Source organism: Nannobrachium achirus (genome assembly GCF_963921795.1).
Source record: "Nannobrachium achirus genome assembly, chromosome: 20".
NCBI lineage: Eukaryota > Metazoa > Chordata > Actinopteri > Myctophiformes > Myctophidae > Nannobrachium > Nannobrachium achirus.
Genome location: NC_137827.1, coordinates 15,458,157 through 15,484,734, shown reverse-complemented (window position 1 = coordinate 15,484,734; position 26,578 = coordinate 15,458,157). Strand labels below are relative to the sequence as shown.

General features: G+C 43.7%; 1 protein-coding gene across 1 annotated transcript in view; it reads right to left on the bottom strand.

Annotated features, from left to right (window-relative positions):
• Nucleotides 1-512: 512 nt before the first annotated feature.
• Nucleotides 513-26,578, bottom strand: part of clic4 (chloride intracellular channel 4) — a 39,117-nt gene continuing 13,051 nt past the window's right edge. The window contains exons 2-6 of the mRNA XM_080750111.1: nucleotides 13,591-13,700; nucleotides 4,344-4,469; nucleotides 4,079-4,185; nucleotides 2,376-2,557; nucleotides 513-1,866 (exon numbers count right to left, since the gene is read on the bottom strand). Coding sequence (XP_080606237.1) covers nucleotides 1,702-1,866; nucleotides 2,376-2,557; nucleotides 4,079-4,185; nucleotides 4,344-4,469; nucleotides 13,591-13,700 — 690 coding nt within the window. The 3' untranslated portion in view covers nucleotides 513-1,701. The remainder of the gene's footprint in view (nucleotides 1,867-2,375; nucleotides 2,558-4,078; nucleotides 4,186-4,343; nucleotides 4,470-13,590; nucleotides 13,701-26,578) is intronic.

Below are 26,578 nucleotides of genomic sequence, written 5' to 3'. Positions count from 1 at the left end.
AACTGCTGCTACTTCTAGCCCCACGCAAGTGAACACTTCCCTTCAGAGAAAGAAAAGAGTCAGCTTGCATTTCTGGTAAATAGAGGCTTGCTACTCAGTGTGTTGGGTGTCTACGCAGACATATTCTGAGGCAATGTAGTGATTAAAAAAGGATTCTTTTTTTTACATATCTACAACCACAAATGGTTCTGTAAGCTACATGCGGTTGAAGATTTCATAAATCTCAGGTTCCCTTTTTCCTGAGTAAAAAAAAAAGAAAATACATACATGTATGCAGCTGGTACAGTTTAATTTCTACACAGCCCTACGGTGCTAAAGTAGAACAGTGGTTCTCAACCGTGACCGCCCCAAAATAATCATATTTGAACTGGGGATCCCCCCCCACCCTGACAAGCACTTGGAATGTAGGAGTCGAGGCATTTCAATTTTGGTTCCACAGATAAATATTTAGATCGGCCATTTTCAAATTTGGTTCCTCCTCCTTAAATTACTTTTGATGCAGTAATGGTCTCTTTCTTTTTGACGCGTTAAAAATGTAAGTCCTTAAAATGGTCGTTTCACTGTCATCTTGGGACCCCCCCCCAAAATTATGTGGGGACCCCCCTGGGGGTTCCGACCCACAGGTTGAGATCCACTGAACTAGAACACTCTTGCTCGTATAAGGAGAAATAAGAGCATGGATACCAGGTAGCACGTTACCTGTAGTTACAGTTATTCTGATTTATTGGAGCAACGCTACAGTAGTAGAATAAATGCATCTTTCGCGTGATATGTCAACCGGTCCTGGTTCGGGCCTCAGCATCTAACTGACAAACCTTTCAAATACACACCAACCAAGAGAAATAACAACACTGAAGCTTTTCAACACTGTTTTTTACGCTGCTTCGTTAGCCAAAGACAGACAGACAAGACAAGACAGACAAGAGAGAGAGAGAAAACATAATAACCGTCCTCCCTCAGTGTTCATTTCCATAGCAAGCCAAGAAAGAGCTAAAATCTATATTCTTTAGAGACAACAGAAAATAAACAACGGTGTATGACCATTCACCGGTGGACTGAAGGTCAACTTAAAGGTCACTTCGTGCTCGGGGGAGCAAGTCGACTGGTGATCCCAACACTGATAAGCCCAGATACACATGCAGGCTTCGGTAGTGTCTGACTGTCCTGTTCCTTCACGGCCTCACCAGCTCACCTTTAGCAGACGTGCAAGACGGGAAAAAAAAGAAAGAAGACTAACCACATTCAATCTGGCGTCCCTATTTCGGGCATGTCATTATAGAGGTGAACAAATAAAAAAAGGAGCGAAAATAGACGACCTACGATCTCACACCACGTCGCGTTGTGAGATTGTAGATCGGCCATTTCCGTGCGACGCCGCCGTATGACGAAGTATAAAATAACGGGGATTAAGTGGTTAACCACTGAACATAGAACATCGGAGACGTTTTCCGTCTCAACTACAGACCTTGAAAAAGAAAAAAAAGAAGGAAAAGAAAAAACGCGGAGAAACGAACAAACAGAAAACAGGTTCATGCACTGCGGTTCGCTCTAGATGAGGAGGCGAAGGAGAGGAATCCATAGTTTTTGTTTTATTTCTCGTGAATGAACGGACCAATCCTTGAGCAGCGGGCAGGGCATCGAGGATGGGAGGTGTGGGGGAGGGGGGCGGAGACGGAGGAGTAGCGTGGTACGAGCAGGAGCTTATTTGATCAGCCTCTTGGCTACGTCTGCGTAGGCGAACTCGATCTCCTTGTCGCTGGGGCAGGTGTTGGTGAACTCCTCGCGAGTGTAGGCGTTGTTCAAGTACTTCCACACCGCCGTCATCTCCTTGGGGATGTCGAAGCCTCTGTACTTCTTGGCCACGACCTGGAGAAACGGGTTAGTGATGGGAATTAAGGCCAAACCGCACCAATGCAACTAGTCGCAACTTGGTTTTAAGGTCAACCGCACCAATGCAACTACTTGGGGATAACTGCCTTTTGGTATAAGTAGTAAAAACACTTTTTACAATAACTACAAGAACATTTCACGTTCTTTGTTTTTACGCAGTGGCTCTGCAGGAAGCTAGCCATCTACAGTGTTGCCAGATGGATGCCAGATTTTAAATTATCGTACCAGAGGCTTAAAATTATCTTATCCAAAAATGATAAATCACAGGTATAAATATGCTATTTCAATAAGCTGATGAAATTGGATTTGGTACACTATAAAATGAAAGCTGAAGAATTAAATGGGATCGATGTCTCTCCTGATTGGATGACATTGCAACTCCAGAAGATAAAACATTGTCTGATGAAGACATGAAATGTCGAAACGTTGCGGCAGTTATAAAGTAGGTTTTTGGAGCTTCAAACAGTGAAATCCAAGCCTCTCACCTTGACTATATGCAGCTTGGGCAGCAGGTTGCAGTCAGCCAGGGTCATGTCGTCTCCGTCCAGGAACCTGCGACTGGACACCTTCACGTCGTCCATGCTGTTGTGGTCGATCTCGTCGGGGAGCGGCGAGCGCAGGTACTCATCCAGCTTCTGTAGTGTCTTCAGGAGCCCACGGTCCAGAACTACACAGGCACGCGCGCGCACACACACACACACACACACACACACACACACACACACACACACACACACACACACACACACACACACACACACACACACACACACACACACACACACACACACACACACACACACACACACACACACACACAACTGCTTAAGAACAAGTGCAAAACAGCTCATCTTTCTGTGAGCCTGTGAAGAGATTTGTTTTGATGCCCATTCTATTTACATGATCATAAGCAAGTGTACCGTCAGTATTTGTTCTGTAAAAAGATAATATTTTTAGAATGTTCAGAATGTCTGCCCTTTCGGAATGGGTTGATTGGATTGCTTGGAACCCGGAAACGGCAGCTGCTTGCAGCATTGTAGAGAAGAGCTTTTAATAAACTTCACACTGTACTTCCTTGTGTCCTCATTCCACAGCAATACACCTGCCAAGTGTGAAGTGGATTGCCCTTGAGTGGCTCTCAAGAAATGCGAAGGAAAGATAAACAGATACAGAGATTCCTTGCATTCATTGATAGAGCCAGAGGTTGACGCACTGGTCGGCACGCCCCATTGAGGCTTTTCTTTAGGCCTCTTTCTAACCACTGCACAGCTGCAGTGGTCATATTACATATTAGTGATCACCCACCAGAGGGCAGCATTTCATTGAGAAAGGCAACAGTACATAAAAGCTTATGTGCCACATTTTACAATAGGCTACAGCAGAATACCTAGGTCTATTATTAACCAAGTAGTATCTTTATCATCTAGGCATGAGATTCAGGCATAAAACTCTATTGACATAGCCCTGCTGGCATTCAGCAACCAAACACAGTGGGTCAATATTTCCCCAGGGTGGAGACAGAAGAGCAGCCATCCAAAAACTAAGACACCACAAGATATCACAAGGCAAGTGTCATACCATACCTCAGGTTTTCCATGAAAACCATGCTTAATATTTAATATATGATACAGTACAGTTCCTCATATCTTTGGATAATATTTGGACTGATACATACAATCGCTGAGAGTGTATTCCATTCACAGCCGTATTCTATGAAATCATTTTCCTATGATATAAAACAGTTTTTATGTCCGTTTAATCTACTGCAGCCTTTCTTTGGGGTTGATTAAACAAATAAGGGAGATTATGGAGACTGATTGGATTCTTGCCCAGTTTAAGGGTGACTTCATATTTTACTATGAATCCATCCAAATGGCCCGGGCCGCCCGTGTGGTGGTCCGGGCACCCTAGGCTGCAATGCCAGCCTGACAGCGTGTCACAACCCATCTCTCTCCCCATTTCCTGTCAGTCTACTGTCCTATCAATAAAGGACAATCCATCTAAATGAGATGCTTTATTGACAAGATTCAGTCCAGGTGAAATGGTCTGAGGAGACCAGGGTGACAGATTAAGTCACGGGGACAGAAGAACAAAAAGCTCTGTGTTCCTGTGTGAGACCACACTCCCAAAGCAAAAGAGTGAGAGAGAGAGAGAGGAGAGAGAGGTGTTAGAAGGAGTATCAACTCACCTTCATTGGTATCTGGTTTTGAGTTCTTGATGAAGGCTGAAAACTTAGCGAAGATGTCCATACCAGCTGTGTTTGACTCTGGATGCCTGGCGCTGAGCTTAGCAAACCTACCACACACACACACACACACACACACACACACACACACACACACACACACACAAACACACACACAGTAAGTTACCCAACTGGTCTGAACAAAGTTCTAACAAAGCACACCTTGCTCGTGAGGATGGCGTGTTTGTTCACAGTGGTCCGCACTCACTTGGGTGGGCTGAGGATGTCCTCGAGGAACTCCTCGATCTTGTTGACGTCGGTCTTGACCTCGCCGTTGAAGGTGATGAAGGGTGGGTGTGTGCCCGGGGCCAGGTTCTGGAGGTCTGCAGGTTTCCTAGGATCAGAGCACATGGAGAGAACGTTGCACATCATGTTGAGACTGAATGGGCAACAACTACAACGCAATTTATTTCAGATGCATGTTTGTTGATTGCATTGACTCTTGTGCCTCAGTCAGTCCCCAAACGGAGGTTGGTGTTTCTGAAAGGACTGGAGCCAGACCCATGCCAGATCATATGTTTGGGTCCGATGCCAATCCTGCCCTATACCACAGATTACCAATGTTTTTTTGATCAATACTTTGTCCAAAAGTGTAAAACTTTCTAATCAGTTTGAAGATTTGATTAAACAAACAAATAACCACAAATGTGTTTTTCTTAGGTAAAAAAATAAACTCAAACTAAACTTTATTTTATCGCGACTTATTACGAGCTTGTAGACCGGCTATTTTGGAGAAACTTTGAAAACATTTGCCTGTGACGACATGTCAAATAATGGCCTGAAACAAACAACCATATCAGACTGGCCGATATGTATTGGTCTGGCTCTAAAATGGACACAAATATATATACAAAAGACCTCAACACACTGGACTGGAGCTTTCGATTTGCTTCAAGGTTTCAATAAGTTGCATACAATCATAGAAAGCTCTTTAGTGATTGTTTGCTGTGGACTGTGGTAGGAGATGTCAATCCATCCATGTCATTCTGGGGATCGAGTGACATCTTTATAAAAAGCACATTTACAAACATTAAAAAGGCAACGTAGACTAACTTTCCTGGGTCAATACAGATGATTACAATAGCCTGCTGCAGCTGCACCATACTCGACCGTTCTAGAATCTAGACCATTTCACTCACCCCAACACAGACACAAACTGCATGTATGTTTGTGCACATTCCTATCTCTGTGCAGTTCTCAGCGCTAGCACGCTGTGTTCTAGATATCTCGAGAGGTCAGATATGATGTACGTACGTACGCACGTACGTACACACGCACACAGTAATGAGCATGTGTTGAATGACTGGTGTGAACACAACACAGCCCCAGTAATACCAACAAAAACCTCAAACTAAACAGCTCTGTCATAAATCAACATAAAGCAAACCATCCCCTTGCATTTACACTACACTATGTCACAGCAGTAAGTAAGTAGCCGATCTACAAGCTCAAAAAACACATTTCTGTGACGCTGTAGTGTGATCAAGTAAGGCATTAGGGGAAAAAAAGTTAAAATATGGTTTCTCTGCCCGACAACAACTACTGTATATTAGAGATGTTACCGATCAATCGGCAATGGATCGGATCGGGCCGATCAAAGCATGATCGGCGATAATCGGTGGTTTAGATCAAAAGGTAAATTCACCGATCCGATCCGATCGGTGCATCTGATCAACCAGCCGTTCAGTATGCCCACTTGAGGCCATTTTGGGGTATTGATTTCCACAGTGCTGAAGGAATAATTAGTTACTGCTATGATAATAAATACATAGTAATGCTGGTAAATAACTATAAGGCAAATATATAAATGAGTTCATGAGTGAATGAATGAAATAAAGTTAAAACATTAACATTTAGAAAATATAAATAATAACTTGATCGGATCGGTGATTGATCGGGATCGGGTGATCAAACTTTTGTGATCGGTGCTCGGTTCCAAAAAACCTGATCGGACCATCCCTACTGTATATAGTAACATACGTGTTTCAGAAAGAAAGATGTTTAGAAGACATTTGTAAAATAATGGGTTAATTAACAGGGGGCTGCAGCCAGAGGCTATGGCTATTTGGGTGTCCATGGCAAGCAAAGGTTTCGGAACCCCTGCAGTAAACTAGAACACCCTCACTGATCCCACATGGAGCCCATGTAACCGTGCACCATGACCGCACACACGCACACACACACACACACACACACACACACACACACACACACACACACACACACACACACACACACACACACACACACACACACACACACACACACACACACACACACACACACACACACACACACACACACACACACACACACACACACACACACACACACACCTTATCAGGGTTTTGGACAAGCTGTCCCAGGGGCGGCAACACAACAGGAAACCATTTCAATTCTTGGGCAAGCAAAAAAGGAAGTGGCACCCTCGCTAAGAGGAGGAGGGGGTTTGGTTTGGTGTTCTCCACCAAGACACTGGTTCTTAATGTTGGCTCTGGAGACCACCAGGGGGTAGAAGTGGACCCTTAACCCTGAGACCTTTACAGTTTAGATCAGTGGTTCTCAACCTATTCATGCTGTGACACCCAAAATAATCACATTTTAACTGGGGACCCCCTCACCCTGACGAACACTGTGAAAATAGCAGATCTACATGCTCACAACGCCTCGCGTTGTCAGCATGTAGAATGTAGATCTGCTATTCACTATGTCTGCCTCTAATATTTGACAATTTGGCCAATGTTTAATTTGTCATTTTAGAGGTATTAAAAAGTCCTTAAATTGTCACTTTAGAAATGTGCATAAACCCTCTATACACTTAAACCTTATGTTGGTTTGTTTACTGTTGAGCGAGAAAACAATGTTGCACATTAAGTTATTCATCTGGGGACCCCCCAAAATAATTTTTGGGGGGTCCGACCCACAGGTTGAGAACCACTGGTTTAGATTGGGGCAAAAGATCACAAAACAAAGTTCCATTTGTACGGCACCATGTCAGAGTTCCAGACCCTTAAGGGTCCATTTGGACCTTGGTAGGCCCTGGTGTCCTGCACCAGACATTAATCAACAGCAGTGTAAGAGAATTCCCTGGAGATTATCAGGCTTTTATCACAGCAACATTATACTGCCTTGGAGGCCGAGAGAGAACGGCACTTTTTTTTGTTTTGTTTAGGGAAAGAACACAGAAACCATTTCCACTCCATGCAGGCAGTAACTCTTTGCATGGCCAATAAAGACGAGACAACGTTTCTCACATTCATATTCACATGCTGCACGCAGTAAAAAGAAATATATAGAGTCATAAAAAGGGACAAACAAACTGCTTCTTGTGCAGAACGGCTTGTGCACAGCACAGTCAAGGTCGGTCACACGTATGCTACTATATGCGGCGTGGAAAATGTGAAGCGCGTTATCAATGGTCTCCTTGGAACAAAAAAATGCCAGCCAGAGCAACGAGCGGTGCGGTCGCACCGGCGGAACAAAGGCTTGTTTGAGGAGTGGAGAGAGAGAGGAAAACAGACACTGCTAAGTGGGCGGATATCCTCCAATGCCTTTTGCAGCGGGACCAGGGCAGCCTGTGTTTTAGATTAGATACCCTCAGCGAGAGCACGGACGCACACAATATAGAAAACCGTGTGTGAACAAACAGGTGCTCATTCAATAGTTGGTAACAAGAGCCATGAAGAATTATAAGTGCATTATAGTGCATTACAATTGACAATGTACTAGGCATTTAGCAGACCCTCTTAATCCAGAGCGATTTACAATAAGCAAAGGACAGTACAAGGTCATACATCAAATGCATAGAAATAGTCATCTAAAAACACAGTCTAACAGCAGAATAAATCATAATAAAAAATAATCTACTAAAAGAAGAAAAAAAAAAGAAAAAGGAAAAAGATAATCTGTACACTGAAGCTATACATCAGATGCATAGAAATAGTAATCTAAAATCACAGTCTAACAGCAGAATAAATCTTAAGAAAATAATATTCTATTAAAAAAAAGAACAAATAAGAAAAAAGATAATGTGTACACTGAAGCTATACACACTATGGCATTAAGGGTCTTCAACAGGGGGTCTGGGACCCCTAGGGGGTCCTCAGAGTTACTACAGGGGGTCCTCCAAATCTTTGAGTCATAGAGTATTTTTTTTTACTTGAACCCTAGCGTCCATATTCTGAGAACTTTAGCCAAAAATAGCCGATCTACAAGCTCACAACGCCTCGCAGAAAGAGTACAGAGTACAGAGTGGAGTGAAATGTATTAAGTATTGACGGTTCAAGTGGTTAAATATCTGAAAACACACATTGACATGAATCCAAAATACACTGATGATTGTGCTGTCAAACGATGAAACTATATGGAATCTACAGTATGAACAGGTTGTGGGGGTCCCTTCTTCATCTCTCTCAACTAAGGGGTCCTTGGCCTGAAAACGTTGAAGACCCCTGCACTATAGGATGCCAAGTCTGTACATGAGCCTGTATGATCATCGAGGCTAGGACAGGTTCTATGGTAATTGCTATGGGCTAAGGTGGAAATTTACCACTGCACATTATAGACCCCGACCTTTAAGTAGAAGTGTTACCTGGTAGTTATTGGATTGTTAAGTCTGACGTCATGTTGTAGTCTGGTGCCTAGACGGCACCAGCTCCGTCCACAACCATTCAAAACAACAAGGTTCGAACATGTGAATCTCTTTACATTAACCTCATTTTTCAGAAAGGAACCATTGAGAGTTAAAAAGGGTCTTAATGCTTTAAACTCGAATAGAGTTATTCATGTAATTGTTCTCCCACAGGGCATAATAAAGGATAGTTCTGGTCTATAGCGTTAGGAGTTCTCCCTAACGCTATGTCACTGATGAGCTCTTGCGCTCGCATTACAGTCGGTGCGCCCACTCTTCTGTAGTAAAAATAAAAGATACAGTTTTGCTACTCACCAAAACAAAGAAGGATTTAGGGAGTTGAAAGCCTACTTTCCTTTGTGGCAACACTCTGAGCCCCCCACCTCACGTCTAAAATACACCTTTTAGTGGGAGAAGAGAATATTTCACCAGAAGGCAAAATCTGGTCAATGGACATTTCTATTGACAAGATCTGTAGAGGGCGGTCTGGAGCAACTAAAACCTCCAGTGAAATAGTTTCTTCTCTGGCCAAAAAGTGTATTTTAGACGTGAGGTGGGGGCTCAGAGTCTTGCCACTAAGGAAAGTAGACTTCCAACATCCTAACGCCGTCTTTGTTTTGGTGAGTAACAATATCATATATATATATTTTTTACTACAGACGAGGGTGCGCAGCCTTTCCTGCCTCGCAAGGTCTCATCGGTGACATAGCGTCAAGGAGGAGGCTGCCTGTCTCTTCCCAGTTCCTACTGCCCACAGTGCCCAGTCTAGAGGGCTCCGAGGAGGGGAGAGAGAGAGACGCGTTTTCGCCATTTCAATATAAGCATAAACAAACATATTCACATGAACAATGTTTTTGTAACAAGCAGATTTGTGTGGAAATATAATTTTTATATACACAACGTCATATACAGGACGTACAGGATGTCTACAGAAAAGCTGTGATGGAGTTCTAACTGCTTGTTTATTTAGATTTGTTTTCTAAAGCGACTTTTGGTACCATTGGCCGCGCTGGGGACGGACCTCCATTCAGAAACACCCCCACTTACAAACATCCCCATTCAGAAACACCCCCTCTCTTTTTCCCAGCAACAACTCCCCGACAATAGCAGATCTACAAGCTCACAACTTGTAGATCTGATATTTTCGGCTAATGTTCCCCATCACGCAAAGATTTGGCGGACCTCCTGTAGTAACTCTGAGGACCCCGGACCCTGTGTTTTAGGCCCTCCAACCTGTTCTGAAGATGCCTTTAACCCATTTGGCCTGAACACATTATGACGCAATATTTTATGCTTTAAATATTAAAAAATAGCAGATATACAAGCTCACAGCACGGCACCGAGTGCCGCGCTGCAAGCTTGTAGATCTGCTATTTTTGAAAAGTCGCGAAAATTTGAATTTTGACCCGATTCTATAAGTGTCTTTTGAATCCTTCTAAGGTTTTTGAAAAAAAAAACTATGTTTCTATGTCAGCAATCTGGCCAGCCATCGTCAAAGAAAAGGTCCTTTTCACCTCAGTTAGTCTGTTCTTGAGAGACTACTGTGTCAGTGGCTCTACTTTTTCACGTGAAGGACCCCAAAAATTATATTTATTTGGCCACGGATCCGCATCTCAAAATATTTAGTTCCAGGGACCACGCAGAAGCGAAATTTGAGTTACAAACGTTCGTTTGAAAATACATATATTCAAAGATTTGCACACATTTTCACGACTTTTTCCAAAAATAGCAGATCTACAAGCTCGCAGCGCGGCTGTGAGCTTGTATATCTGCTATTTTTCACTGGTTAAAGCGTTCAATAATTCTAGGCCTGAATGGGTCAATGATGCGTTTCTCCAGCCAGCAGTTGGTGCCGTCGTAGATGATGAATTCAATGGACGACGCCACGAGCCACGCGGCAACAGCTCTTTCTTACGCGGCAACAGACCTGCACGTCTAAAATACAGATCCGGAGTCACAGGCTCTGAGTCAAACATTTAAATAAAACCTAGAATAAAAAACACCCATGGAAACACAGAGTCCAACCTGTTACATGTCTGAAAATAATCAGCCGTTCGCCGGGCCTGGCCCGAGACGTGGAAAAATAATCAGGAAGCATTTACATGACTCATTCACTCAGACTGAGACAGAACGAGCAATGGGTTAGAGAGCTGCTGGTAGCCTGCTACAGCTTAAAACCATTTAGACGTGAAAAAAAAGTCTTCTAGATCCTAACAGTTTTCCGAAAAACCTATGTTTCTCGGTCAGTGGTTCTGAAACTTTTTCATGTCAAGGACCCCCTAGAATTATATGTATTTGACCACGGACGCCCATCTGATTACCGGTAGTTCCAGGGACCAAGAGAAAGAAGAAGGATTTGCTTTACAAATGTCTGCTTTAAAAAATAGATTTTCAAAGATTTGCACACGTTTCTCAAGATTTTTCAAAAATAGCAGATCTACAAGCGCACAGCGCGGCACTCGGTGTCGCGCGGTGAGCTTGTATATCTGCTATTTTTTAATAGTTAAAGCATGAGATAACGGTTGAAGTGGTGACACAGATATGCGTACCCGGTCTATACTAAATGGGTTAAGAACCTTCTCATCTGGGAGGAGAAAATACTGGGAAGTTGAAGATTGCAGACGATCCCCCGCCTTTTTTTTTAATCCTGCCTTTGATTCGTGGTGACCTCGGCGGTGAAAAATAACATGTTACCCCCCAAAATCTGAGGCAGGAAGTGGAGCTGGGGAAGAACAACCTTAAATAGCCTTCCCCGGAGTCCCTGCGCCCGTGTTTATTTTTCCTCTGGTTTTTCTACGGCTTGGGAAAGGGAAAGGGTCATGGGAAAAGCAAATAAGCAGTCGGGGAGGCGGCCGAACGTGCCGTAGGCGAGGCCGGATCAAAGGCGCACGCCGCCGCGTCGCCAGCGGAAGGTCTCCGTTGGAAAACGCCCCGGGAAGGTTCCTCCCGCCGCCGGGAGGCAACGAGAAGAGAAGAGGAGGGAAACGGTATAGAGAGAGGACGGGAGGAAGAGGAGGACTCGCAGGGACGTGGAGAGAATGTTGAAGAGGCAGAGGCTGACATTTCTGAAAAAGGGCCTTTTGGTGAAAGCAGTGAAAAATAGCCGACCTCCAAGCTCACAATGCGCGTTGTGAGCTTGGAGGTCGGCCATTTTTCGCTGCTTGATACCACACTGAACTGAGCATAATGAAGTCAATATTGGAGATGTGGCGTAACGGCATGGATTTCTAAAACCGAGAGGGCAATTCTTTCAACATAAGATGCTGCATTCAAGTTCAGGAGAGTTTGAATGCCGCCTTCAGGTATAGCACAGAAGGGGGGGGGGGGGGGGGGCATTTAAATTTCTTTCGCCAAAGTAAAAACAGATTTTTTTATGGTCTGGAGAGGCCACTTTTTACAGGCGGATAAAAGGGCAGGGGCTCAGGCCCCCCCTTTAATGTCTATAGCCCTTTTTCCACTGACATGGCCCAACACCACACCACTCCACACCGCCCACTTGTGCCAGGTTTTCCACTACAAGGACCTGGGTAGTCTTGGAGGATTTCCCTTGATAGCTGGGCTTTTGGTAACCTCCTCCATCTTTGCCTCTAATTACGCATACTTGTGCAACTTCCTGCTACTCATATTCTGAGCTGGGCTGACTTCCGGCCAGAAGTTGTTCTCGCCCCCCTAGTGGCGAAAAAAAGAACTTCTGGGAACTCAGATTAGGACGTGGGTAGAGTGGTGTGAAAGTGGTACTAAAAATTGTACTAAAACAAGGCCAAACACTTCATAATGATTCACTTCTCATTTAGTCGACCAGGATATAGTTGTAATACATGATAATAGATTCTATTGTGTTATAACCACTATTATAATCTATTATAGTGTATTATAATTATCATAGTAATACATAATATAATAGTTTATAGTGTACCATAGTCACAGTTATAATCCATTATAGTGTATTATAATTAGGACAGTTGTAATACATATTTATATTGAATTATAATCACAGTTAAAAGGGTCAATTTGTTTCTTACCGATAGAGGTTACTTTTGTGTAAAGGAAAATGTAGATTATTTTATGTTGTGTTGTGTGGTGCGGTGTGGTGTAGTGTAGTGTCGTGTGGTGCTAAAGCTGCAGTCGAAAAGGGGCTTTTGTGTCGACGTGCCTGAGGAGGAGTAAGAAGAGGAGGGAGGGGCTAAGAGAGACCCCCCCCCCCCCCCCCCCCATGAAGGCAGTGGCGTCAGTTCGGCAAAAGCTCGGTATTGGCAAAGATGGGAGTCCTCATGGATAAGAGGCATTACATTTTGTATAACACGGTCTAATGTGAAAATAGCAGATCTACATGCTCACAACGCCTCGCAGCGTAGATCGGCTATTTTCACAATGTCTGAAAAAAAAAAAAAAAAAACTTTTGTCAGTTTTTTTACACAGGTTTCTACGGTTTCTCTGGCTGGATATGGCAGCCTGGAATGGTTTTTCAAGTGCAGCTAAACTTAGCATGTTAGTAAACGTGCCACAATTAACAATAATGAATTGCACCTGTGCAGCTGACCTGCGGAACCTGGGAATATACCATTTTGTCAAGATGGGGAGAATACAAGTGTGGAGAATATAATTATAATACATTGTTAAAGTGACCATTTTGTAAAATGTTGCATTTGTAGTTATTTTACTGTAATTTAACAACATGATAACCAGCACAGATAGACAAAGAGACATTCATGGATTTATATTTAAAAGTAACTTTTATTCTCCCCCCTGGACCCAGGGTATGGCAGCTGCATACCCCTGCCATACCCAATTGACGCCCCTGCATGAAGGGTTCCTGCTGACTCACCTCTTAAGATCCACTGTGGTGACGTTGAACACAACCCCCTTCAACCACAGGATCATGAAGAGCCTCTGGGAGAATGGACAGTTTCCAATACTCTCACCATCGCTCCCCGCCTGACAGAGACAAAGAGAGAGAGACAAGATGAGATATCTAGAACAGGGTTCTTCATCGTTTTCAGGCCAAGGACCCCGCCTTAGTAGAGAGAGAGAGAGATGAAGCATGGACCCCCACAACCTGTTCATAGATTCCATATGGTTTTATAAACCTGACAGCACAATCATCAGTGTAATTTGGATTCATGTTAATTTGTGTTTTCAGATATTTAACCACTTGAACCGTCAATACTTGATAAACTTCATTCTGTACTGTAGTCTGCTCTGTTTCCACCTCTACACCAAACATAATAAAAAAAATAAAAAAAATTACATTATATCGCACAAAGATTTGGCGGCCCCCCTGTAGTAACTCTGAGGACCCCCTTGGGGTCCCGGACCCCCTGTTGAAGACCCCTGATCTAGAATATAGCAGCGTGAACGACTACACAGAAGATAGTAGACAGGTGCCATCTCTTTCCGTCTTGTGGAATGACTACAACGGTCCACAATGAAAACTAAACAGATTAGGATCCAAGAGCTATGGCACACAAAGAGCTGGATGTAAAATAAAGACCTCTCAACGAGCCTGGTGCACACTGATCCCAATCGGGTCACGGTTTTTAGCCTTAAATGGAAGCGGTCCCGAATCCCCATGCACCGATACAGATCACATCTCCTCTGCAACCACCTTACGGCCTCAGGGCTGGTCCACTGCACTGCACTCACCCAGAGAGAGGCCATGAAGACACTGATGCTTTCACTCTCACTCTCTCACACACACACACACACACACACAGCTGCAGTGGTGTAAAAGGTACTCACACATTTTACTTAAGTAAAAGTATCAATACTGTAATATAGAATTACTCTGTTACCAGTAAAAGCCCGGAATTCAAAATGTACTTGAGTATAAGTATGAAAGTGTTGGCATCAAAATGTACTTAAAGTACCAAAAGTAAAAGTACAAAAATGTTTGAAAATAGCCAATCTACAAGCTTGTAGATTGGCTATTTTCAAATAGCCTAGGTATAAAATAGGGCTAAAGTGGTTAATGTATGTTTTGTAATATTGTAATTTATATCTGCAAAGAAACTAATAACTAAAGTTTCCAATTAAATGTAGTGGAGTAAAAGTACAATATTTTGATTCAAAATGTAGTGGAGTAGACGTATTGACACTCGGAAATACTCAAGTAAAGTACAAATACCTCAACTTGTACTTAAGCAAAAGTGCTTAGTTACTTTACACCACTGCACAGCTGAAAAGTACCAGATCTACAAACTCACAACATGCTGCAGTGCAATGTGTTGCGTCGTAGATGGGTCATTTATTTGGTGTGTGACACAACTAAGCATAAAATAGGAAATCTCTCACGCCGACCCCTCTAAAGCCATCCTCTAAATCAGTGTTTCTCAACCTTTTTTCTGCATGGGCACACTTTTCATGTCCCAAGAACCCATGGGCACACCAACATAATACGGGGGTGTAAATATCGTCACTGTCGGGAAGAAACCTTGTATCTCCAAGTTTCACATTTGTACGTTTCTTCACAAAGTAAAGCCCTGCTTCATCATACAAGGCTGTCGCACAACAGTAGTGAAAACAGCCGATCTACAAGCACACAATGCCTCGCACCGTGAGGCGTTGTGCGCTTGTAGATCGTCTATTTTCACTAGTTTAAATCATTTTTAAAATGATAAATACAATACTGGCTTTCAAGCAGTTTCAAGGGGCACACTTGACCCTTCTCAGGGGCACACCAAAGGTCCCCAGGCACAGTGGTTGAGAAACACTGCTCTAAATGCCCAGTCCTGACCTGAATCGTTTCCTAGCCTAGCTCTAAATTAAATGTTTTTAACCAACAATTTCTCATGTGAGAATTTGGTTCACCCAATGTCTCAAATTCTACTCTACAAGTGGGGACATTTGGACCCTTGCAAGTATCGTAATACAAGTACACGCACGCACGCACGCACGCGCGCGCGCACGCATACAAGTACACGCACGCACGCGCACACACACACGCACACGCACACACACACACACACACACACACACACACACACACACACACACACACACACACACACACACACACACACACAATACAGTAAGAAGCATAGAGAGAGAGAACTGAGCCCCTTGTCTCAAATGCTTCAGCACACTTCCCCTGCTGCCTCCATTAATCCTACTCCACTAATGTCTCAGTGTAAGAGGAACCGTCCACTGTGATTAAGGACAGGACATCTTCTTGTTCCCCAATTTGCAAGGCTCACACACACACACACACACACACACACACACACACACACACACATACACACACACTATACCACTAAGACTCCCTAATCGGGAGATAAGCGACCGTCGCTTGCATACACAAATTGGCCTGTAAGTGGCAATAAAAGCAACCTCATGGTGGCGCTAGATGAGGGGCATGAGAGACATCAGGGGCGGAGGTTGTGGTTTGCCAGCCAAGGAGTGTGTGTGCAAAGTTTGGCATGGATAGGGACAACGGTGCCGGAGATAAGAGTCTGCAAAAAGCAGCCTCATGGTGGCGCTAGAACAGGGGCATGTGAGAAATCAGGGGCGGAGGTTGTGGTTTGCCAGCCAAGGAGTGTGTGTCACTGTGCAACGTTTGGCATGGAGAGGGGCAACAGTGCCGGAGATAAGAGTAGGGCCAAAAGTGTGACGTGGCGTGACGGACAGACAGACGGACGGACGGAGGGACAGACTGACTGACGGACAGCCGGTGGAGGTTTTCATAGTAACTGCGACCTGACGGTTGCAACTATACTTGTGAGTATAGCAATGTTTTAGATATGGCTAGTGTGTAGCCCTAAACTTAACCCGAAGCTTCAAACTAACCCTACAAGCCCAACTCCTAACCTAACCGTGATCCCACTCCCACGGCTGAATCTTTTCCTAATGGTAATCGTATCTCTAAAGATCTTTGTTAACCACGAAGATCACATTTCTCCAGAAAAATGGTTCACATGGTTGATTTATAAAATTATAGCACACTTGTGGGGTGACGACAGGCCCTCTTTTTAGTGGTTAACATTTGGAACATAACTCTCACACAATATTCCAACTACAGTAAACACAGCATAAAGAAATGACAGCGCAAATGTCCCAAGTGGCGGCCTGCGCTCTCTCTCCATGTTTAAGCACACACGCACGCACGCACGCACGCACGCACACACACACTAAGGGGGGGGGGGGGGGGGTCTAGAGAAGGGTATTGCTAAAACTTTCCTTGGCAAACACACCAACTCTCAGAGATCTCCCTGTCTGGTACCAGATTGAACTCTATCTCTCTGTCCTGCAAATGCCCTGCTACCGCCTAACAGCCAGCTGCTAGAACCACTTTCATACAGATTTTTCACACGCCATTATATAGGCAAACATTTTGAGCAATTTCAAAGAAAAGGAAAACAAAAGTGTAATTATAAAAACAAACTGCAAAAGTAGCAAAGTGAGCCTCTGCTGCCATTTTCTCCATTTGTCGTACGACAAGTAGGTAGGTCTTAAAGGAGTAGTTCACCCCCAAAATGACTTTTTTTCTATCGATGACTCACCGCATGTCGACCCCCCACGGGGTTAAATAATATTTGTTTGTTTTTGTCCCATTCCTAAGCCGATAATTTGATTATAATACATTTACCCAATTTCACCCAATGGGGTAAAACTCCCCAATGGGAGTACATTTATTATAAATCAAATTATTAGCTTAGAAATGGGACAAAAACAAAAAGACATTATTGAACTCAAGTCTCCATGGGATGGGGGAGTAGATGGGGGAGTAATCGACAGAAAAGACGGCATTTTGGGGGAGAAATATTCCTTTAAGTCAGGGCTGTCCAAAGTGCGGCCCCGGGGCCAAATGCGGCCCGGTGACAAATGTAATGCGGCCCTTCATTCCTAAATTGTATTATAAATGGCCCACCAGCACAGTCAAACAAGAATATTTTCCCAAAGTATACTATAATTTGTCAGGAGTCCTTGCTCCCTGTTGTCTCATTCTGAAGGGGTCAAATAAAGGTTATGTTATTGTATTTTTACCTTGCACATCTGGTTACATTTGGTAATGTGAAATAAGCCAGAGTTATTTATGTTTTGTTCAGAGCAGACACCTGCATGACAAAAGACTATTGATATTAAATATTGATGATGATAGTTAAATAAAATCGTTTAAATGTGATGCATGTGGGGCGCCTGGTGGCCTAGTGGACCAGGCGCATACCATATAGGCATTGCCATTTCGGCATCAATGCCTGTCGGCGTCGCCGGTTCGATTCCCGAACCGGGCGTCCTTTGCCGCATGTCACTCCCTGTCTCTCCCCCATTATCTGTCAGTCTACTGTCCTATCCAATAAAGGCAAAAAGCCCAAAAACAAATCTTTAACAAAAAAAAAGTGATGCATGCAGTATATGTGATTTTGTTATGGCCCGACCGAAAATACATTGTCAGGATATAGAGTCGGCCCTTGGGTGTTTTAACATTTTCCAATGTGGCCCCCTTTGAAAAAAGTTTGGACACCCCTGCTTTAAGTGGTTAATGAACACTTCACAGCTTTGGCCTTTAAGTCACGAAGCGTGTATGTGAGTGCGTGTGTGCACAAGAGTCTACATGAATACGACATAAGAGGGCAAATATGGTTTGTATTTGTCATCAGAAGGAAGAACAACCATTTGATTTGATTAACGGACCCCAGTGCAGTATCTTAATGAAATCTATGGCGATGACTGACATAGGGCCGCGTCGCCTCCAAGAAAGCAATTTCATTTCCATTAAACTGCGTCAGGGCCATTTCGGCATGAGTCATGCGATTGCAATCGCACAAAAACACAGTCCAGATCTCTCCAGGTCATTCATGGTGTGTGGTTACTAAAATATAACCCTGACTATGTTCATTTGGCAGCTTTCACTCTTCAAGACTTGAAACCACAAGCATTCGCAAAGTATGAACCGATTCATTTCAAATGTTTGCTGTAAAAAAATTAACATTTAATATATCCTTTAACCAGTTAGGCCTCGTAGATCTGCTATTTTTTAAAAATCGTGCCAACATTTGTCAGTCAAATATTTGCTTCTGGGTGGTCCCTGGAACAACATATTTTGAGATGGGGGTCCGCAGCCAAATACATGTAATTTTGGGGGTCCTCGTCACGAAAAAGTTTGAGAACCACTGATTTAGAAGAAGGGTTTATAGAAGACATTTATAGAATCGGGTAAAAAATATTCAAAAGCTTGCTTGTATATATATATATCTACTATTTTTGAATAGCCAACGCTACACAGATGCTTTCCCAGTCTAAATGGGTTGTTCCCATTCCGTCCCCAGTCGTAATGTGTTGAATTTCTCAACAGGGAAGTTACTGCAGGCCACAGCTGTGGTTATATGGAATAAGGAATGTTGGGTATTCAGGTATTCACAGGACAGGCATGGAGGAATGGAATGCATCTCTTCATTCAGTCCATTTACTGCAGCCAAACCTCCGTATGAAAGATAGAGTTGCTTTCCCTTTTGTCTGCCTCTTTCAATGTAACACATCCTTCAGGCTCTATTCATCGCATTTATCTTCTTGACGTGGCATGGAATGCCCTCAACCCCTTCTCTATCCTCTAAAGCTATATACGTTTTTTTTTTAAGCTTACAAAGACTAGCTATTTTCCCTATTCTTTTACATTTTTGAAATATTTAGAAAATGTACACCTAAAATTAAATAGGGCAGCCAGGTTCCAACGTGATTAATAGGAAAACGTGTTCTTGTGTAAACAAAACATTCTAATGTAAAAGTTATGCATGTTGATCATTGTGTTAAAATGTTTAATGTGCTGTGCTGGGGATGAACTTGTGCCAAGTTAGCAGCAGGTTTAAGACATCCTGACATAACCCCAGTGTTGATGAAGAGTTCAATCCAGATCTATCAGTTCGCCTAGTCTATTCTACCAGAACATCATGTGTGTCACTGACATTTAATGCTTTTCCACTGCATGGAAACCTGTCACTTTTGGTTTTCCATTAGGCGGTGCTTTTTTGGTACTGTATCACCTCCATCAAGGTAACAAGCGAGCTGAGGCGATACCCAACGGTGATGTGAAAAAGAAAAAAAAAAAAAAAACACTAGTGAGTGCTGACAACCGATTGTCATGATGTAATGAGTAACAATACTAGTGATTATTCACTCAGGACCCCAATATAAACAAGCCATAGTGCTTTCTTGGGTTTAAATCCTATTAGTAGACCTTGTACTGTGCTGTGCTTTTCCTATGAAAACTTCTAAGTATTCAATCAATCAATCAATCAATCTCTGACCACACTCCCTCAGTACTGAATACTGTTAACAAATGTTCAAATGTTATGTTGTAAATGTGATGAGAACTGCATGGCCCATTTCTCACCAAAAGTGTTTCTAACCTAAAATGTTAACTGTTTTTGTAGGACAGTACAGGTGAAATAGAGATTCTGTAGTAATCTGTACAGACAGCAATTTAGCTTTATAGCATCGTTTACCACTCTCCTACACAGACGGTTGGACGTTGCCAACAGTGAAGTCCAATAGAGTCCAAACATAGCGACAAGTCCGGCAATACAGTAGTTAGTCGAGTCGGTTCTATGCAGTGGGAAAGCAGCTATCGCGCCTCAATGGGCTGAATGGTGGCCTTCAGCCCCAGTTGATGCCATCCTCCGTGGGTGGGATGGCTCGGCTGGATGTGTCTGCTGCTTTTCTCACAATTCAATAACTGAGAGGCTTTGGGATTAGATCACCGCCTTTGTGCAACAGATGAATATGCCCCTTTTTTCACCTCGCCTTATTCGATTCCTCTGCTAAAAAGAAATGTTTGCCCGGCAAATCTTTGGGGCCACAGCAGGTTTGCGGCTCGCACTGAGCAAGCAATGCGTTTATGTCTAAATTAAAAGACAAAAATAACATCAATGGGCTGATTACTCCATTTCTCTCCCCACGGCGCTACACCTACAGATCAATCAATTCAGGTGGGTTATTATTATGGACCGGCACTGTGGTACGTTGGCGGTCACCATGGCAATAGCCAGACACACATGACATGGAGTGGAGCACACAATGAGAGGATTACCAACTCAAAGGTCCGAGGCCGAGGATAAGACAGACGCCGGCAGCAACACAACCGACACAAGACAATCTCTCTCCTAAAGGATGTTTACAACAGTGGTTTTCAAACTTTTTCCATGTCAAGGTCCATGAATTATTCTGCATTTGAGCCACGGACCACGATCTGATGAGATTAGCCCCTCAGGCTCAAAGCTTTTTGATATCTTTGGATAAGGTTTTGTCCACAATTCCATGCTGTATTGATGCATTAGGAGAGAACAGGCAAATAACAATTCCTCTACATTCAGACTGGTTCCAGCCCATAGACCCCGCCCACACTCACAGCGGACTGTTTCTCTGGTCTGGAGTTGAAACGATTACATTTCAGGAAGTTCACACACCAGGCAGGCAGGCACGCGCGCACACACACACACACACACACACACACACGCACGTGCGCATGCAGATTTCACCAAGCTGTTAATGTTGATTACATGTTTCTGGTCACAGTTCTGTGTGGAAGCAGTCACTGGCACAGACAGACACACATAAGACACACACACGCGCGCGCACGCGCGCGCCATGAAAGTGCATCGCAATCACTGTGCGTCGCGCACACTCGCACAAAAGTCCCTCCCACCAGAAATAGTTCAGACGGGGCACAATGTCAGACTCAAGCGCCAGCTGAGACTGAAATCAGGCTACTACATTCTCTAATTGTGTAGACTTCTTTTAAATTAAGTAATGCATATTAGGGATGAGGCCGAATATTCAGCACCGAAAATTTTCGTCCGAAAATGGCTAAAAATGCATTTTCGGTTTTCGGACGTATTGTTTTTAAAACCGAATAGTATAGCACCGAATAGCGTGAAGAACAGGGGTCCAGTATAATCTCTCAAAAAGCAGCATCAGCATGCCACAGTAGTTCTGTTGGTGTGGCCAACAGCGTTAGCTAGAATCTAGATTGTTGACACTTGTAAACAAAGGGAACGGAGGGCTGCTGTTCCTCGGACGCGCCTCCATAGTCCATGTTAAAATAATTTACCGCATCGCGGTAAAAGAAAAACATTAGCGATTAGCGAATAGCGATTTTCTGCAAAGTAGACTTCCCAAGCAATATGGAGACGTTTTAATTTTAGAAATCCCTTCATAATTGACTACGCAATCTAATAATGTCCTTAAATCCTTGTGCATTGATTGAAAGCTGGAAAGTGAAAGTGATTTCTGTGCAACTGTGGCTCCCCCTCCGTCCCCTGCATGTGTGTGAAACTTTTGGTGTGTGTCTTAGGGTGCTTTTTGAGCGGTGGTCACACCGTCTCCATAGCGTGGCCGTGTGTGTATCCGTGTGTGTGTGTCTGTCTGTCTGTCTGTATGTAGCCTCTGGTGTATGTAGCCTGAGTACCGTGTGTGACCAGAGAGGTGCTGTTGAGTCTAGTCTGCCCTGAGCATCAACTGCAATAGCAGTGTTGGCCTGAGTGAGCAAGTATGGCTCACACTCTCACACACACGGGTGCAACACGCGCACGCACACACCTGGGTGAGCAACGCACGCGCGCGCACGCACACACACACACACACACACACACACACACACACACACACACACACACACACACACACACACACACACACACACACACACACACACACACACACACACACACACACACACACACACACACACACACACACACACACACACACACACACAGCTCACATTTTTTGCCATGATGAAACTTAAGCAAGGCAGCGACATACAGTACTTTCTTCCTTGACAATAATGAGAGGCAGACAATACCATTACTGACATTTTGCTGAATATAAAAACGTTTTATATTGCTAATAAACAAAGTAAAATGGAATCTTTTGGAAACTTAATGGGTCTGTAACTCAGTGAATAAATGGAACCAAATGGACCTGTTCCATTCGTACTCTAGTATTTTAACATTTAATATAAATTGGGGTCCCAGTGATATAAATATAATTAAATGGGTGTCTGTAGCCTAGTGTATTTAGAAATCCTAGTTCTAAGTTCAAACATTAGCCAAATTGTAAAATAAATATAAGAAATAGAAATCTGGAATAACATGTGGGTCCCTGGCTGGCACACAATATTTTGAGAAGGGAGTCTGTGACTAAATTGGCCTATATAATAATGGTTTTGACATAATCACGTTTGCCATAATAAGGTAGCTTTACAGCAAATGTACTGTAATGACAGCAATGATACAAAAATGGCAATAAAAATACATTATGCGCATAATATATATTAATAATATTCGGCTATTCGGTATTCGGTTTTCGGCCGAGTGTTTCCATTATTCGGTATTCGGTTTCGGCCAAGAATTTTCTATTCGGCACATCCCTATTGCATATGTGATATGTTTAACAAAAATTCTACTCTTGAGAGTAACATTTTACACTCAAGAGTTACAGATTAATAAGGGTCCATTTGGTTACCAACTCTCCATCATTTAGCTGGGAACCACATGGAAACCCCTCAAGGACCACCGGTGGTCCACAAATCTGTGAGGATCTGGTCAGGTCTGACAGTACTCCGCAGTTTGGAGACTTGGTGTTCGATTCTTCCACGTTGCATCCAGCTTAGCCGGAGACAACAATGAACACACACAGTTGGCTGTGTTTGCGAGTGGGAAGCCGGGTGGAGAGAGCGATCTCTGTCACCTTACTAGCGACTCCTACAGGTGGGTCGGGTACGCTTGGTTCAGCAGGGAGCGGAACTGGGAGGGATAGCGTGTTCCGCTGAAAGCCCTTACTTGAAAAGCAGCAGCTGATGACGTCATGTATATGAGCGGTGTGTACGTCCTCCTCAGACCAACAAGTAGAGGTTGTCAGTGACAGGAACTATATGTGCGACTATACTGAATTTAAAAGACGAACCACCTAAGAACTAGAATATATTCTTCGCCGTGCGTCGAATAGCAAAAGTAGCTGACATGTATATCTGCTATTTTAAATGTTTCTGAATTGTTGGAGAATTTCTGCCCACAACGGCATGCCCAAAAATAGGCACGCCAGCCAGGTTGAAAGTGGTCAAACACCAAGTGATAGGAGGGAAAGAAAGAAAGCACTGCCGTACAGCTGATAAAGATTCTCTCCCTCTCTCTGACTTTGTTTGTTTCTTGTGTCCTCAGAGCACAGGGCAGCGCTCCTACGCTGCGCTGCAGCAGAGCAGACCAGACCGCAGCTTGTCTGATAGTAGAGAATATACTGTACTGCAGAGAGAGAGAGAGAGAGAGAGAGCAGTGCTCCTGCTTGATACTCCCAGAGACACCGTGGGGGGAAGTTGCAGAGAATGTTAGAGGCAGGGGCTGACATTTCTAAGAGGGCCTTTTTGTGAAAATATTGAAAATAGAAGACCTCCAAGCTCGCGACGCGTTGTGAGCTTGGAGGTCGGCTATTTTCGGTACCTGATACCACACTGAACTAAGCATATAGTGAATACTGGAGACGTGGCGTACGGCATGGATTTCTACAGTACACATGCAGAGGGGGCAATTGTTTCAACATAAGATGCTGCATTCAAGTTCAGGAGAGTTTGGACAAGGCGATTATCTTGAACACTGCCTTCAGGTATGGTATGGAAATTGGGCATTTTAATTTCTTTCACCATCGTGAAAACTGCATTCATGGTCTGGAGAGGGCAGGTTTTACAGACGGGTAAAAGGGCTATGATGGCTATGTGTGCACGTGCCTGAGAGATAGATAGAGAGAGAGAGAGAGAGAGAGAGAGAGAGAGAGAGAAAGATGGGATGGGATGATAGGCAGGTTGGAGAAGCAGGCATGACTGATGAGTCGACATATAGAATTCTAAAAATAGATCCCTGAGGTGTGAGGAGGAGGAAGAGAAATGTGGAGTGAGACGGCTGGAAGGAAGAGAGAAAGAAAGAAAGAAAGAAAGCAGATGATAAAACCTGGCTAGCCCAGTGCAGAGTGTTATTAACAAGCTGCAGAAGCAATCTGACCCACAGCCTCCCACCCCCCTCGCCCCCCCATCCCATCCCATCCCGGGCCCCTCGCTAGAGCCCCTCCGCAGAGAGGGGGAGAGGGCTGGGGAGGAGGAGGGAGGAGAAACTATTCCAGAAATGTCCCGTTCCTCCTGCAGAGGAGCGCTTTGTTTAGTTTAAGTGATGATGACGCGGGTGGGGGAGCCATGTTTTGGTACACCATCTATCTAGTAACATATATTATAAAACTCTCCTGGACTACCAGAGATGGAAGAAGTACTCAGATTCTTTACTTAGGTTAAAGCACCATGCACTACTGTAGAAATAGTCTCTAGACTCTGTTGCACGTTCAGTATTCAAATGTTTACTAAGAAGTTCAAAAGTATTGGCAATTTGGCATCAGAATATAGTTAAGGTACCAAAAGTAAAAGTAGGCTAGTAAGTAAAGTTTTCAAATAATATAGTAAAATATTTGCCTTTGAGGTGTAAGTGGAGTAAAGTAAATGTATTGTTACTTCTACTACTACAACATTTTACTTAAATACAGTACATCTGCTCTCTCAGTGTGTGTGTGTGTGTGTGTGTGTGTGTGTGTGTGTGTGTGTGTGTGTGTGTGTGTGTGTGTGTGTGTGTGTGTGTGTGTGTGTGTGTGTGTGTGTGTGTGTGCGCGTGCGTGCCAAGAATCGTCTTTAAAACGAATAAAAATAAGAAATTATGGTGTTACAATATAGGAGTTCTATACATTACATACATTGTATAATTCTATGTTTTTGGAGGGTCTTTTAGGTCTCCTGTCAGGCTCTCACTAAATGAAATGACATTTCTCATTTCAAAATAAGATTCACATTTACCACAGAACAAAATAAAATGTATGTTTTCATTGGGGCAATTCTGTATTTTAAATGGCGGCTGGCAAACCTGACCTCCAACACTGTGTGCTCTTATAAAAACCTCTAAGGCCTCGTGAGTCAAGTGTCATTATATTCCACTGCTACGCAGCACTGAGAGGGAGCTGCCTCCTTCAGCGGAACACACTGTACATTCACAACACAGAGCTCTTTTTGTTTGTGGAGGACAGTTTGGATCGCGTCACTGCTTGAAAAAAAAAAAAAAAAAAAAAAAACACCAACCCACCCCAATAAAACACCCAAAGTGAGGTAAGACATTTATTTTGGGACAGCAGCACCTTATAAGGTTGGGAAATCAGTTGAAGTGGACGTTTATGAATATGTTCTCCCATAAATACATGAACGGTGATTTAGTGGTCGTGTTGCAGTTACAACGCCAGTAGGCCAGTAGGAACGGTTAGCCGTTAGCGGCTGTGCTGTGAAAACTACAGTCCTAAGAGCTTGCAGAGTGTTGCATCATCTATCCACAGAACGGCTGCGACGTCTCACCCTTATGGGAAAACGTTCACCAACAGCTGACTGCTGATACACTGACTAGTCTCCGGAACATGAATCAATAAACACACACAGCTGCGAGCGGTGGAGAGTGTGAGTCACCCCCCAAAGTCAAGGGAGGTTATCAGGGGCTCACTGTCCAGGACAGGACGGCCCCACGGCCCCCACCACCAGCGAACAATGGAACCTCAGACAGCTAGTGGTCCACTCATCTCCTGAGCATGAACACACACACTCCACTGGTGGTGAGGTCATGGACCGTCATGCCTCATATCACTTCCACTCTAACTTGGCTTACATTCAGAGGGAGAGAGAGAGAGAGAGTGTGTGTGTGTGTGTGCAGGGCTGTCATAATTATGACATAATCGTCTAATCGTGATTATTTGACATAATCGCGATTATCGTCAAAATCGTTTCCATGTTGAAAAATGTTCATATATTTAAT